Genomic DNA, 16,371 nt, shown 5'->3' on the forward strand with positions numbered 1-16,371 from the left:
ATGATACATTTTTGCACATCTTGTTTCCTTTGTTATTAATGGCTGCAGCACATGAATCTGTCCCAGTTGCCATTATCAATGGAAGGTTGCCATAAAAGGCAGTTGGAAGCTCGTCCTATCATTGAGCAAATGAGCTAATGCATCAAGTGTTCTTAATAGTAGTTCCAGTAGTTTCACCAATTACTGTCTCAACGCTTGGCCATAATCCCCCCGCCGCATAACGGGTGTGAGCTCTTCTTTGACCTCTAGCCCAAACGACCTCTATCTAACCAGGGAGTATCATGTTACATCGAATATTGTCAGAGAATCTCTTCTGTGCCATTTTCTTGATGTTTTGCCAGATGTTGAAAATTGTGCGATGACAGACATGGACAGGGAGCCGTACCAAACCAATAAAATGTTCTTGTTCAATTTCAAATTTCTTGTTCAAAAAAGAGAAGTTTCTCTCACCAGAGCCAGAAAATAAAAAATATGCTAATACAAAGATTGTAAACTTTCATTTGCATTGCCCTAGTATACATTAGTGATTTGATAACTTCTGTCTCAATTTTGTTTCAACTAAGTGACATGTGTACATGTAAGTTTAACTGTCACGACCCCTGGATGGTTTCAAGTTCCCAGGATGTCTCATAACATGAGAGTCATAACATAAGTCACAAGTCAAGTTAAGACATGTCTTTAGTAACAAATTCTGCACATGCTTTTGCCACAGTCAGTTGCTGGCTGTGACTAAAATGTGATAACACACAAGTCTATTATCTGTGAGTCTACAACAGGGTTGTCTCCAGGACTTGTCCTTCCGTCCCTGGACGGAAATTTGCTTGTTGGGACAGAAAACGTTCACCCCGTTCGTCCAAAACTTCTGAAATTCATGACGTGAAATCAATCAAAATGTAATTTTATAAGCTTAACTTAAAATGACAGCCAAGGATTGATGTGTTTCCGAGAACCATAGTAGAATGGAACTCATTGTCATCAAGTACTGTAGGTGCTTCTTCACTAAGTAGCTTTAAAGAACGGTTGCAGTCAGATATGCAAAGAATAGGTGTAACAGACCGTCCGGTGTAATATAGCCAGCTGCTGCCGCGCCGCGTGCCTGCGAAGCTGGTGTGTTACGCCTTATAGCGGTTGTACCGGCTGTATAGATACAGACAGATACAGACAGATTTAACAATGAGGATAAATAACGTGGACTGCTAAACAATGAGTGGTCAAAAAAAAATGTAAAGCTGGAGAGAGTCCTGGTCTATACCAAATGAGATTGAAGAAATGTGACCTCCGCTTGCTCTGATAGGATTATCTGCTGGGCTTTTCTCCACCGTTGTAACGACAAAACAAATGCGTTCTCCTGTCACATCTTATAGGAGCGCATCCTTTGTCTCAATCAGTACCTATAGGTGATTGCTCGCAACGTAAGGTCCAAAACAAGGACAGAACACACAAGAATTCCCTATCCTGTTAGTCTTTGGTGAATGAGGTTGAAGATGAACCCTGGTTTGTTCCGATACGATTATCTTGTGCGGTTTTCCCGACTATTATCTACCAGAAAACAAATGTGTTCTTGTGTACATTCACCTTCTCATCGGCATTATCTCTTTGGTACAATTGCTTGATAAATCGGCGTCGCTGGCAGGACCTTGCCGCAACTGTTAGTTCAAAATACTCCCTACATCTGCCAGAGACCACCGCTACTTTATCGACCCCGAAAGAAATTGTCTTGTCCCACTTCCGCGGCATGCCCACGGAAAGCGCACTACAGTCACCCTATCAGCGAAGCTTTGTACGCGACAGAGACAAATGCCTTCTCTTACTTTTTATCCTGCTTCCATTTAGAAAGGTCGGACAGAGGAGATATCGACCACAGGACAGATATATTTACTTCTCGGCACCTCCTTTGAAAATGATATCATCCCGAATGATTGATAACCTGCTGAAATGATAAGGTGCTGGCATTGTCACTTAATGCAATATGCTCTACCCGCCGCCAAAAGATAGCCTTTCCCTTTGCAAAGACGCAGAAAAGAAACACTCTCAATCGACTGCACAAGAACATAAAATTCTTTCAGACACTCCGTATTATTTACTGCAGCATTGAAGAAGCGGCCTTGGCCTTTATATGGTTTTATGTGGAAGAAGAAATGACCACAAGTAAACCTATGGGTGTTTAAAGTTTGGTGTGCTTTTGGAAAGTTGGGATATCTGTTTTTCCCATATGGAGCTGAGGGATTAGCGTTGTCAGATCTGTATCTACATGAGGAGGTCAATGATCCTGTAAAGGTTGTTACCACGGTGAAGAATGGCTCGACATGTTGCAGTTGACAAGTTCATTGCTGAAATATCCTCAGTCCTTTCTGATCACATATTTATACCCAGCGTAGACACAAAACTCAATAAGCCCAAATCTCCCCGTAAGGCTTCGCATTTGTCAACATCACAGTGTTATAGACAGGCTCCGAGATGGTAGTGGTTAAGTCCATATTCCTCTCTGTAATGGCCGAGGCTGTTTGAAGTCGGCCTAGGGGATCTACGTATGCATGGACATTTGCGAGATATTGCACAATAAAACTTCAACTTCTCCCCAGCTTCTTCAAAGATACGGCCGGGGACGTATCGATCGGGCGAATCAGTACAATGGCAAGGCTGCGAACGTCTGACAACTGCCGATGCACCTTTATCCGAAAGTGCCATCGAAGAAGGATGGGCGAGGGGGATAGCTTAGATGTATGGCGCAATAAAAACATTCATCATCAGGAACATCGGCTGTAAAAGTTGGAAATGGACAGCAGTCTTCTTTTCGAATGGCTCCGGGCGAAGTGGAGTCCATTTATCACTGTGTCAGGACGGCAGAACGAAATCTGAGGGGTCTTCGTACAGGTCAAATTAGGTCAAGATGTTAGCCAAAGTGCTGGGGGCTTACTTTATTTAAGCGGTGGTTTACAGGAAAGTTTTATGGTGTCCATATGCCTGCAGGAGGACTTAGTTTTGTACGCATATGCTGTAGATTAGATAATGAATGACCACATAAAGCTTGCATAACTCCCTTTGTCGATAGTGTTAGAACAGATATATTTGTCAAAGTTTGGACATATCAAAACTTTCTGGGAATAGTTCGGGCTGTTACTAGTATACATTATTGTAGTCAGTGTTTGAGTGCATGTCCATGTACATTCTTGTAGTATTCTTGAGAGTTAAAATTACAGTTAAAAAGGGGATGTCAAAGTTATGTTTATTTGGATTGTATTTTCTCGCACTATGCTGACACAAATGCAAACTTCTCCGGACCTTCTATACTTTGGTTAAGAGGCATGGAACCTGTTCTAACTACAGATATACTAAGCAAACAAAGAAATCAGAGTTTCCTACAAGTGTAGTTTGCTTGTTGTGTGTTGAAGTGTGCCCCTGGTGTCCACCATGTGTAGAATAGACAATTCTTTAAGAGGTTGAGTTGGCATAATACAATGTAGTTCGGCCAGTGTGTTTGGCCCGAGACCCAGTGGTCCTGGGTTTGAATCCCCTGACATGCTGCCGATGTTGTGCCCATGGGAAAGACACAACTTTCCTCACTCCACCCAGGTGTAAAGCTGGGTACCTGACTTTGGTACGGGAGGTAAAAGGCAGTGGAATGACAGGGTAGGGCTCCCCTTCCAATATCGTGCCCTAGACTCTGTGGATAACAACCCACTGCCCCTATGGCTTAAAAAAGGCTATGGGACTACCCTTACCTATGAGGGGTCAGAAGGAGTCCATACATCAATTACATCTGAGGAGAGCCAGGGACAAAAGGGCTGACAAGAACCAAAGTAGAAATTAAAGGAATTGACCCCAAATCAGGCGCTCTTTTGATCTCTGTAGCCCTCACATTTCTCCTGTACATGTACACTGACATGTCCCTTTTTTGGCTCTTCCAGCAGCCGTCCTCCCTCCCCACACAGCTGATGCAGCAGCAGGCAGCCCTGATGGCCGCCGCTGCAGCCCAGGGGGGGTACATGAACCCGATGGCAGCGATCACTGCAGCTCACATGCAGCAGATGTCTGCCATGGCCAACATGAACGGCATCACCAACGGAGTCACACCTCCAGCCGGTAAGCAGCTTTTCTTACCAGTTCTGAAGCCAGAGGTCCTGGGTTCAAATCCTGTCAGGCCACCGATGCCTTTAGGAAAGACACTTAACAAGACTTTCCTTACTTCACTTACTATATATGATAGGTGGGAATAAGTACCTAAGGTTTACAGGCTGGCTGTGGCAGCTGGTTTGCACTAAATCTGTCACACCTGACCTTTCCACATCATTGTTCAAAGCTAATTACTTACATTGTAGATAAGATTGCCCCTACTGTACTTGGTGGCAACGAGTTACACTCTACTAAGTTTTCCATTTTCATTTAGTTGTTTTCATCTTAGTGTACTCTATGATAGTTCATGATACTGCAACTTGCAGTGCAAGGGATGTTTTAACAATAGGTTTGCCCCCCCACAGGTAACCCTGCCACCATGAACGGAGTGGTTCCCAACGGCATGCCTTCCCCCGTTGGAGTCAGCAGTTTTAACATGGCACAGGCCAATGGCCAGGCTGCGGACCCATCCACCTACACCAATGGCATGCCTCCTTATCCAGGTAGGTCCCAATGTAGTTGTCTTTCCCATTCTTTACGCAAAGACATCAACAGGTGGTTAGGTGTCACAAATATGCAAATTAGATCCTAAAATTGCAAATGACTACATTGCAAATTGTAAACGAAGTAAAACAGGTGTAATCAATGGAAATGGATAAAGCATTGTTTCTTTCAGTCCAAGAGAAACTTGGGAAAACCTTAGTTAGCCCTTGTTAAGTATTGCAAATATGCAAATCAGATCACAGATATACAAATAAGGTAGAAAGCCTCCTCTTCTAGCAGTCTCTCATTGTACCTAGTGCTTTGTTTCTTTCATCCCCTGGGAAACTGGGGAAATATGTATTCATACCTTGTCAAGTATGCAAAGCATGACAAATATGCAAAATAGATCACGTGTATGCAAATAAGGTTAAAACCCTTCTATCTTCCAGCAGTCTCTCATCGTACCTAGTGCTTTGTTTCCTTTCAGCCCCTGGGACCCCCACGGGTGACCCCGCCCACCAGTATCCAGGCATACAGCAGTACCCAGGTACAGAAGAGGAAAGTTTTCAGTGGCACAGTCTGGGTGTGTGGTCTTGTGTTCTTGTCCCTCTAGTTGTAATCTGCTATGTCTGGAAAAGGATGGTGTCTCGATCCTCAGTAACATTCCCTTACTGTAGGAGTGTTAGTTATCAGTCCCATAGCTAGTAGCTATACAGAGGACTGTACTGGAAGAAAAGGGAAATGTAGAAAGTGATTTTGAACCAGTTTAACTCACTGAATGGCTAATCTTCCACTGGTCGTGACAGAGAAGCAGATGCTATATTCAGTATAAACAGGTTCATTGTGCAGGGGAAATTCCCCTAGCTCTTTTCGACAAGCACAATGAACAGTGGACCAAGGCTTAATGTCCCGTCCTAAGGACTGCGACCCAATCTTGTAGTGTTTATGTTGGGTGAGCAGAAAGAGCTCCTTTCCATGGTGCTGAAATGTTTGTCAACCTAACTTATGTTACTGAGGAGAGACTTCCTTTTGCAGAATTTTCTTGATTTTATTTTTGGCAACGTCACTTTAGATGTGGTGTTAAGTCTATGAAATTTTCGTGATGATTAGTATCGGTGCTGCAAGTAATAAATATTTGTTTTCACAAAAAATTGATACTAGCTAACAATTGTTTTAGAAAACACCAAGCTTTTGATTTCGAGTTGTTTTCGTGCTTTGGTGTGGCGACAGTGACTTGAAATGTACTGACCTTGCTGTGGAATGTGTCGCTTGCTATCCCAGCATACCCATGGACCAATGGCCAACTCTCCCAGGCCTTCGCACAGCATCCTCCCATCATGCCTCAGCAGCAGAAGGAAGGTGAGGCATATCCCATGATCCTTCATGATGGTCACTCAACTCCAACTGGTAAATAGTCCATAATACTCTTCCACCAAATGGATCAAAAGAAAATCGATGAGTCCAAAGGGTTAAGATCTTTTTTTTTAACCTTCAACCTGCCAAGGTTTCTGTTTTGCACCAGATTTGTATTATTTACTAAGTCAGGCAGCAGAAGAAGTTAAAATGGCTGTTCTTTTTTTAGGAAAAATCTGTAATGAAATATCATTATAGTACCTTTTTATTATAGTTCTATTTTATTGTATCAACAGTCTTTGTTGGATGTAAATTCCAGGCATTTTGAAAAAAATTAGGATGTGTAATACTTTGAAGTCCAATTCTGAAACTAAAAAGTTTGTATCCGAATTCGATGCAAAAAAAGAAAAAACATGTAGAAAATATAGGATCTTTTTAAAGCTTTATCATGTTCCTTATTGTTTCTTTGCGTTTTCAGTTTTCCTACACTTCTAGGCTAGAATTATTCGTGTCAGAAATACAAATTGTTGTCATTTGGCAAAAAGTCATAATCTAAAAGTTTCTATTCAACCCATTCACATTTTTAAAGAAAAGTTTACTAGACAGGTGAATAGATTTCGATAAAATGGTCTTTTTCACTCGGTCGTACTAGTTTCAAGGTTTCAACTTTTTCCCTTTGATCCATTTGGTGACACTCTCAGTACAGCTGCAGTGTCTTCTGTACACTGTACTGCAGTTTCTTTCTATATTGATGAATTTATACCCATAATAAATAGAACAGTTAGGTTATGACACTGTATTTTACAATCCATTTAAACTTAATGTATAATGTTAACCATGTTGCTCTGATACTTATTTTGGAGACTTCTTTTAGCAATGGTGTGACAACAAGTCATCTGATATGTATCTCACATTGCTTTCTTGAACTGTACAGCACAGTTTACATACATATCTGATTACACTTCAGAGTATAGCTAAGCCTTACAGTCATGTTATACTGTATAAACAGATGATGGACATTGCTAACTAGTGAACGAATGTAGATTGAAAAGAGCCAGTTTAAATAAAAACTGCAGGTGTTGAGTTTGAATTTTCTGTCACCGCTGCAGAACAGACTTTTTATACTAGGAACTAGAGAGAGCCAATTCAGTATGGGTTTAAAATGTTCTTTTATGACATTCCCTTGGTAAAATTTCTGTATTTGAATTTTTGAGAACTAAGGTATTGTATTGGTGTGGCATAAATGGGAAAATTTATCATCTCAGTTTTCATGAACTCTAAATCTTCCAGGTCTAGAGGGGTGCAACCTCTTTAAACTCGGGAGTTCGGCAATTCTGAGATTATGCAGTAAATAGGACAAATAGTATAGAAATAGGACATGAATGGACAAAGAACTGATTCAGAGGAATTTGTTATCACAGTTTCTGTGAACTCTGTTCTTCCAGGGCCGGAGGGGTGCAACCTCTTTATCTACCACCTGCCTCAGGAGTTTGGCGACGCCGAGCTGATGCAGATGTTCATGCCTTTCGGCAACGTGATCAGCGCCAAGGTGTTCGTGGACCGTGCCACCAACCAGAGTAAATGCTTTGGTAATTAAACAGTGATGTTGTTTCATATTGCCCATGCATGGGTGTTCTGTATCGCTGTCACACACGTGTCATTCCATGTATATACACCCTGAACGCAAGAAGTTCGGAAACTTGGATTTGATCAATCAAATCTCCACTATTACTGAACAAATTGCACATTCCTGCGACACCCCCCGCCACTGGGACCTCTGGGAAGATCGGCCATGTTTATACTTGTACAGGCCGACAGGGCCGTCCAAAGAAAATAAAGGTTTCTACTCTCCTACTCTACTCTACAGTATTATGTATCATTAGAAAGCTTACATTGACAATAACAGTAAATAAGCTTTCCAATGATATATGATACAGTTCAATTAAGAATTGTATTTACGGAGATTTGATCAGAAGAAATCAAGTGTCTGAACTTTTTGTGTACAGTTTATTGTAAATGCAGAAATGTTCGCGGTGGTTTTGTGTTCACGCTTTTTGCGGCCAGCATTTCACTGCGAACTTAAAGCCACCGCAAACATTTCTGTCCAACACAGTAGCAGTATGTAACTATAGCATTGCTGCGAGCTTAAAACTACTGCGTACACTCCATTTTCGCCTTAACGCGAAATACATGTAAAAACCACGCGAACTTAAATGCTTTTACAGTATATTACTGTATGAGTCTGTGTAACACAAACTCTTGCTGTTCAGGTCCGTAGCGGCACCTTTCCGCTGTGCTTGTGTAGGACATGGACCTCTACCTTAATTAGGGGGAAATGCTTTAGAAAGATGAACCACCAACGAGAGGCAGTTTGGGAGTCAATATGGAAACAGAAAAACAGAACAGTTTGGATTTGAACTTTGACAAATGGAACTAATGATCAGCTGAAGCTCTGTAATGCTTTAATTTTGGTCGATATCGTCAGATTTCCTTAGGTTATGGGTATTTGCCGTGAAGTGAGTAGATCATTGATTTAGACGGTCGTTTGGTGGAAAAGTCTGAATTTGTGAACTGAAATGGTTGATTTTTTTGTTTGTAGATTAGAACTATCTATATGCACTCTGTTTTGCTTTGGGAAGACTGCATACCAATTCAAGAACCTGTTAAAGGGGCTCATTGTAGGATTTTAGTGGGGAAAACTGAAATTATTCATGGTTAACCAAATTTTCATGTTCTTTCATTTACCTACACATTTTGAACACTTGCATTGTTATTTTTTATTTTCTAGAATTCAAAGAAAACACAAAAACAACCCACTCCAAGGCCCCCTTATCTTATGGTGGTACCAATAAATAGATACGAACAAGCTAGATGCAATCAGTTTTACTATGCAGTCATGTGACACAATGATGTCACATTTATACTACACAATGTTATACAGTCAATTCAACTTCACTATTAATTTGATAACCTTAAACATACATTGAGTGAGTCTGGGGTAAAGTCTTATTTGCTTTAGTCTGCTTTCCAACAGTCACTATCCCGAGCTAACAAAAGCTGGTAAGAATGAGCTACAGGCTACCATTGAGTGCTCTTCATTGATGTCTTTACAATCTTTATTGACACAGCAAAAGTACAGCCACTTTTGTAAGGTCTTCTACAACCATACATGCAAACAAACAAGTGGATTCAAAAGAATTAACCTATGCACAGGTATATGGGTGGATAATGCAACATTTCGAGTTTAATATGTTTTTAACATGTCTGTTTTGCGTCTCGCTTCAGGGTTTGTGAGTTTTGACAATCCTGCATCTGCCCAAGCTGCCATCCAGGCCATGAACGGGTTTCAGATCGGGATGAAGCGCCTCAAGGTTCAACTGAAGCGACCAAAAGACGCCAATCGTCCATATTGACCTCCTAACTTGTGCTAAACTACTGAAATCAGGTAAGAATGTGGTCTTTTCGTCGTTTTGTTTCATAATTGTAGTCATGAATTCTACAGAGTGACTAACTAGCATACTCATCAAACATGAAACAGCTGAAACTCACGGTGTTATGGACTTTTGATTGTTGTACTAAAAGATTATCTCAGTCCAGGGAAATACCCAAAAAGGTTTGTTTCGATTTTGGTTGTAAGGTCTTTGGAGTATACGATGCAGCCAAAATTTGCTGTTGACATTTGCTCAAGGCTACCGTGTCAACCCTCCTCACTCAGGTGTAGGAACTGACACGGTCATCATGCTCGAATATGTGTATCTGTACTTCTGTATGATCTGAATAAAAAATACAAGTGATTGCCATAATTTGCTCAAGTCACAAAATATTAAGAATTGTACAAGAAAGGCTTTCAAATAACTTTTTTTTCTTATTTCTCTCTGTCCACCATTGCATTTTTTCAAAATTAGTATATAGCATAAACACACGTAGGTGCATCGGTAGGCAAAACGCACATCAATTCCCATTTCAAGGTTAGAAATTCCCAATGGGTCTCAGCTGTTTTCGTGCGGTACGTGACTTCCTAGTAATTGAAGTGTACTATATATGGGAAGTTAGATAAGTGAGTTATTCTTGAATGGCATTATGTAAGGGACCATCTAACACTTCAAGTACTTGTCACAATAGAGTTCATCTTTGGTACGCTGACATTTTGTCGGCTTGAAAGTTCATCTGTGTTGGTAGAAATCATTGTGAAGCAAAGTTAAACTGTAATTTCCAACACAAAAATTGGACTTACCCAACTTTTGGCCTAACTCGAGTCTGTGACAACATTTCGTGAAAGAAAGCAGCTCACAAAATAATTTCTTGATTTATAATGTTGAAATATTAGCTGGTCCTTGGTACAAAGATATGTTAACTTTAAAATATCTGTTTTAGATTAATTTTTCTTTTCGTTTAGATACTGCCCTTCTTTTACATTTGAAGTTTTTTTTTCAGGAATGGTGTGGAATTTGAAAAGCCATTGAAAACCTGATATATTCCACTTTATATACTGTAAGATGCGAAATTGGATACTCAATGGCTTGCTTTCTTCCTTGGGAATAGCCTAAGAGCAGATATTTGGCAGATTCAGTAATACACAGCTTAAAATTAGCTCCAACTCAGTAACTGCACTTAGCCATTATGAGGACAACCTAAATTTCTATGTGCCACAATTTAGAAAAATCATCTTTACTTCTCCTGATCTTTCTATTCTTTTCCGATAGTCCGTAGTCGGAGTCCTATCTCTTTCACTTCTTACGAATCTGTGTTATCTTTCTTTACCACCCCATTGCTTGAGAAGTCTGTTATTCTTTTTAAAAAGTTCCCATTTGAATGTCTCATTACCTGTGATCTGCTTTACCTTTGCACTCTGAACTCTGAACTGATCCTGCACCCTTCCCATGATTCTCTCCTGCATACCCCGTCCGTCATCATATTTCCATGGCAACTAAAGCAAGCAGGGCAAACAAAGCCCGCGCTGAGTCCACTCAGGCTCCGCCCCTAGACCTAAGACTGGCAGATACCCTGCAGTAAGTGACAAATTCATGGCGGTGTTGTTGGAAATTCGGTGGCGTATTTGCCGTGGTGTGACTTTATATGGGTAGCCAGTCTGTGGCCTGTCTAGATATTGTGACCTATGACCTGTGACCTTTTTGACCTGTGTTTCTGGTGACCATTGCTAGGTGCCGTGCTCACTGTACCAAACTCCAAAAACAAATTGCACTCCAAACTTACTCCAAACCAATTCATGAGCCCAGTGTGACAGCCAATTTTAAGAACCACTAAATGTTGTTTGTTTTAGCTGAATCGTAGAGTGTTTGCGCATCGCTTAGTGTCGAAAATCTGTTTTGAAGCTCCGCTATGTAAAGGAAGGAAATATCATTTTGATCTTAAACTCCCATCCCATAACTCCTGTTACTTAAAGACATGTTGTACATAGTTTTGTTGAAGTAAGTATGTATATACGTACTAACGTCGGCTTGGTATTGTGTTAAAAAGCATCAGTGTTGCCAATCTATGTTTGACATGATTTGTTAAAACCCAGTAGCATATATTGTCATTTGGCTCTTTGCTTTTGTGTATTATATTCATGTACCATTTTGTTAGATCAGGACATTGTTGTGGCAGCTAAATGGATCAGTAATTGGTTAGCTTTTTGTCCACTCCAAGGGTGCAAACAACTGAGTTGACATGAAGCTAACCATGATGGCATATACCAGCTATGAATGAAATAGTGTCTGTTTATACATGTATAGTGAGTAAGACTTTGCAATGTACTAAGCAGTCAGTGACACAAAATCTTTGTTGTGTTTTGAACCTTACACAGTCAGCTGATTTACAGAAGTGACAAAATAAAAATGCAGCAACTATATGTAGATACTAAACCCAGCTTGGGCGATTTCATGATTGTAAACGTAAAACTGTGGAAGGTTCAAAAGAGGCTTTTGTGTCCCATCATCTTGTTGAATAACTGTGTATACTTGTAGTAGATAAGTTGAATTCCAGGGACGTCATGACTTACATGTACCAGAAAGGTGAATGAGGGTGGTGTGTGAAATTTTTAAAGAACTCATTGATATAACATAAAGGAAAGAAATTCCATGAACCATTATTGGCATCAATAAGCAAGAAAACAACATCATACACCCACCCTTATCCTTTCTGGTATGTAACCCTGTACGTGTTATGTGTATATTGATAGTCAGAACTGAAAAGTTTCAAAGCATATTCAGAATTCAACTCATATTCTCAATACATTTCTCCTAGAATATGATGACTATCTGGAGAAAATGTCATACATAACGGAAACATTTTAGCACTTGAGACTTGAACCCATTACTTTTTGCAGGTAAAAAGTTGGTAAAACTTTGACTAAATTTTATGTTTCTTGTTTTCCCCCAGGTTCTCAATGAAGTGGCTTTGGTGCAATATTGAAAGCTGACTGATGAAAAGGAGGTGGGATCCCTTGGCAACCGTTGTCATGGAGACCGCGATGCCAGACTTTAGACTACAGTGCGACATGTATCTACAGCGATTGTTGCTAGGTCAACTATAGGAGAAATGTAAACAATTCTTACCCGTGTAGTGAGGGACCAATAATGTTCACTGAAGTTAAACGAAAAAACAAAAATCAAAAATCGAACGCAGATGCACAATTGGTGCAAGGCCTGCTGGGAATATGACCTTTGACCTTTAGGAAAAAATGCCGAGGTTTGCGAATTCCGTGGCGGGATTCGTAAAGTTGCGGCAGGCCTCCTGGAACATTGCGTCTGTACAGTACCATGCCATCATTTTTAAATGTAGAATAAGAATAATTACGAGTTCTCGTTAGGGCAGTAGAGATACAACAATATAGGAACCTAGGTATAACCAAACTTAGAGGAAACAACTTTCTTATAGATTTCTCAGATCAAGAACCATTTTATAGCCTAGAGTAGCGAAGATTTCCAGAAATCAGGGAAATCGCGGTCACTTTGTAGGAATGGCGAAACCAGTAGGACGAGTAGAGATGAGTAGGAATTCAAACAAGCCCCGAATCTTAGATGATAAAAATCATCTGAAAATGTAGAAGTAAATGAAATAAATGCATTTCCTATTAACCTTACAATAAAGAGGGCATCAGCTTGGGATGCGAATGCTTAAAAGCATACTAGAAAATGCGCTTCATCTGCTGAGAGTATACTTAAGGTACTTTGTAGAACACAACAAAACAATCGGAGTACCCCAGATAAGTAGGAACATTCCAATGTAATATACCAAGAGGGGTGCACCTGTTTACCAATAGCGCATCTGGCTACTAGACCAAAAGCGACAGGTGTAAAAAAAAAAGTGAAAAAAAATTCTTGCTCGGGGCTCAGTGCACATATGTATGATATTTAACTGACGAGAGACGGCTTCTGTTGCGCAATTTTTCAGCATCCACCAATCAACAAACTAGTGTGTGACACTGTATACAACAGATTTTAGAACATTTATCCATTTTTAAAGTTTTACCTGATGTTTACCACCATTTCAAAAAAAGCTGTAGGTTCTATTACCTTAGCATATTTATTGTCGGTTGAGTACATGTAATTTCTCATTTTAACTTAAAAGGAGGTTTGGAAAACTACTTGAAAGTTTTAGTGTTTGGTGTAATAATTGCTAAGCAGTCTGAAGGAACAACAAGAATGATTGATTAAGATGATTGCAACTATGTATTTGAATACAGTGCCACGCATACCTGGGTCTTCTCATGCTGAACCCAGAGGAAAAATTGTGTCAACTGTGGGTTGGTTTATGGTGAAGTTTGTTTTACATTATGATTGTCGTATCGTCACAAATATCTTAAACAGGGTTGATTTTAAGTATCTTATTTACTCTTGAGATTCTAGACTTTTCTTCACCGGTCATGGACACCAAAATTACATATCAGAGGTGTAAAGGTTTATCAGAGGAGGACAGAAATATTTATTTGACAATCTGAGACAATATTACTTCACTAAGTGATGTGAAAACTACAGTACTGAGACCCCTTTCTCCGCCATGGTATGTTCCGTACCTGTCGTATTTAGAGTATGAATGCGTACAGTTTCAGAACATACCATTCAGTTTAAGGGGATGTTCTGTATTATAACATGATAGAGACATTAATGCTAAAGATGTAGATTTTGTGTTGTGCCAAACAGTGACTAGAGATGATTCTATTTATTGTGATTGATTTGTGACGTGATAATTTATTGATCAATTTCTATTTATTACTATTTATTGATGCCATTATTATTGGCTGATCTTAAGGTAGAGATACTTATTAATAAGTTATTCATTAATTTATCTTCTAAGTTAAGGAAAGATCACTTGCTGCCTTTTCTCTAGAATGCCTATAGGGTAAATCACTTCTCAACATAAAAATCATACACACCAAAGCATGCATGGCTGGCCTCTCATTATCTATCTGTTAATGAGGGCATTTTTTGGCTACTCCTTTGGGGCGTAGCCCGCTTTTTCCTGTTTTGATCACCCAACGCCCATGAGAAGTTATGGAACTGTCGACAATTGTAAAGGAACATGCCATTAACGTTAAAGGGGGTGGTTAATCTACCAAGAAGGGAACTAATATATCTAGTGAAGGTAGGAGAGTACTAAGGATATAAACGAAAGTGTAGACTCTACCATTGCAACTGTAATCTTCATGCTTAAGGACCATTGGCAGTGTAATATTTAACTAAAGGCTGGAATGTGGAACATACTTAGCTGTGCAATTTGGTTAGTTCGTACAAGTATGCTATGGCTATCCCTTTTAAGTCGTCATCTTTTTCATCTAAGAAAATACTTTTAAACGATTTTCCTGTAAGAAAATACTTTTAATGTTCGGATGGTTTGGAGAGAAATGGTTGTTGCACTGCTAGCCAACTTGCACAGCTGACAATGGAGGAACTGTTGTATGATTGGAAGGCATTAACATGTGGACCTCATCAATAAGCACAGCAACTTCAGGTTTTTAACAACATTGCTACGATATATATATATGATCGAAACCCGCACCCCTCTGTGAACTTAGTACAGTCCAGTTTCCTCTGGTTGTCGTCAGATTTTGGACGGTACCATGTGTCATGCAGGGAGGAAAACGGGGAAAAAGTCATGCTCTTGGAGCAGTATCCACTAAGCCTGTAATGTTATCTTATAAATGGCCTATAGGTTCCATATATTCCTTAGGGTAACATGTACTTAAACAATGCTGGTGAAAGGACCTAGTCTAAAAAAATGCTTGAGAATTCACCTAAGGTATTGATAAGGTGAGATGTATATAGTACCCTGCACCGGCAGCCTTTTGCCTAGAATTTACTAAGAAGAATGTACAATGAAGACAAAATCTTGACACTGAGGGGCAACCAAACTTACCGGGTCGCACGTTAACGTTATACATTTTCATTCTGGCTACCAATTTATATCTGAAACTTGTTGTTGTAAGACCAAGAGATGATATCACATTACATCATTCACGGATTATGCTGGTTTTTGGCGAAGCTACAGGGGCGGAGCCTTCTTTATTCCGGTTGGGTCTGAGAAATGTGTGACCAAAAATGTGACATGTTTAGAGACGAAACAGTTATTGTAGAAAAAGACACTTGTAAGAGTTGTGTGTGTGCCATTATACTTATCACAACTACATGTACGTGTACAATAGTTGAGAACCTATACCATCTTTTAACCGAAATGTGACAACGTCTACATAACAGCAACAAGCAACACATTTTGTCAACCAGCAAGAAGTAAGGGTAATATGTGTGACCAGATACTGGCAAATTGTATTGTCTTTCATTCACTGATATTCTGCTGTTACAAAGAAATGACCTCCAGGGCTAGGCTAAAACTCTACTGATTCATAATCTCTTTGATTGACAAACCATCAACATCGTCACATAGAAATCTGTCTAACCGTTACAATTGGACCAAAGTAATTGGAAATGTGTACTTTCTTTATCAATCCCTGACCAACGTCTATGTGATTTACTTGTTGCATTAAATTGTTGGGAAAGGATCATGTAAAAGATTTTGGGGATTGCTCGAGAAAATGGATTACATGTTCTTGAGTTCGGAGTCTATTTCATGTTGTGGTTTTCCGCAGGTTTAAAACTGACGTGTGGTTTTCGTTCGGATAGTGTCTCCTGGTAATTTTGGTGTGCTCCCAGTCTGGCCTGTACAGATGATGTATCTATCATAGGGAGATAATAAAACAACGAATATTTACTATCAGTGTGTGTTTGTCGTTTTTGCTGTCGCCTCGTAGTAGTTGAATGAATGAATGAATGATCTCGAATCAATGAATGAATGAATGATCTCGGATCAATGAATGAATGAATGGATGATCCGCAGATTTCAGGTGTTTGATGTTGTCATGGTAGTGCTTGTTCTTAGCAGTTGAAATTCCACGTGCTATCATGTTCCTTAAGTGCTTCCATATGC

At 39.8% G+C, this 16,371-nt stretch overlaps 1 protein-coding gene across 10 annotated transcripts in view; it reads left to right on the forward strand.

Moving 5' to 3' along the window:
- The window catches only part of LOC136426006 (CUGBP Elav-like family member 4), a 322,997-nt gene extending 306,836 nt beyond the window's left edge, over positions 1-16,161 (forward strand). For 2 of the 10 annotated variants that reach the window (XM_066414928.1, XM_066414934.1), the window contains exons 8-14: positions 3,909-4,083; positions 4,479-4,616; positions 5,066-5,179; positions 5,878-6,003; positions 7,371-7,538; positions 9,235-9,394; positions 12,331-16,161. In XM_066414928.1, the coding sequence (XP_066271025.1) occupies positions 3,909-4,083; positions 4,479-4,616; positions 5,066-5,179; positions 5,878-6,003; positions 7,371-7,538; positions 9,235-9,362 (849 nt within the window). In that variant the 3' untranslated portion in view covers positions 9,363-9,394; positions 12,331-16,161. The remainder of the gene's footprint in view (positions 1-3,908; positions 4,084-4,478; positions 4,617-5,065; positions 5,180-5,877; positions 6,004-7,370; positions 7,539-9,234; positions 9,395-12,330) is intronic. The other 8 variants (XM_066414929.1, XM_066414933.1, XM_066414935.1 and 5 more) reach the window with 8 other exon arrangements.
- Positions 16,162-16,371: the final 210 nt, after the last annotated feature.

This window comes from Branchiostoma lanceolatum, chromosome 19 (genome assembly GCF_035083965.1).
Source record: "Branchiostoma lanceolatum isolate klBraLanc5 chromosome 19, klBraLanc5.hap2, whole genome shotgun sequence".
NCBI classification, from domain to species: Eukaryota; Metazoa; Chordata; class Leptocardii; order Amphioxiformes; family Branchiostomatidae; genus Branchiostoma; species Branchiostoma lanceolatum.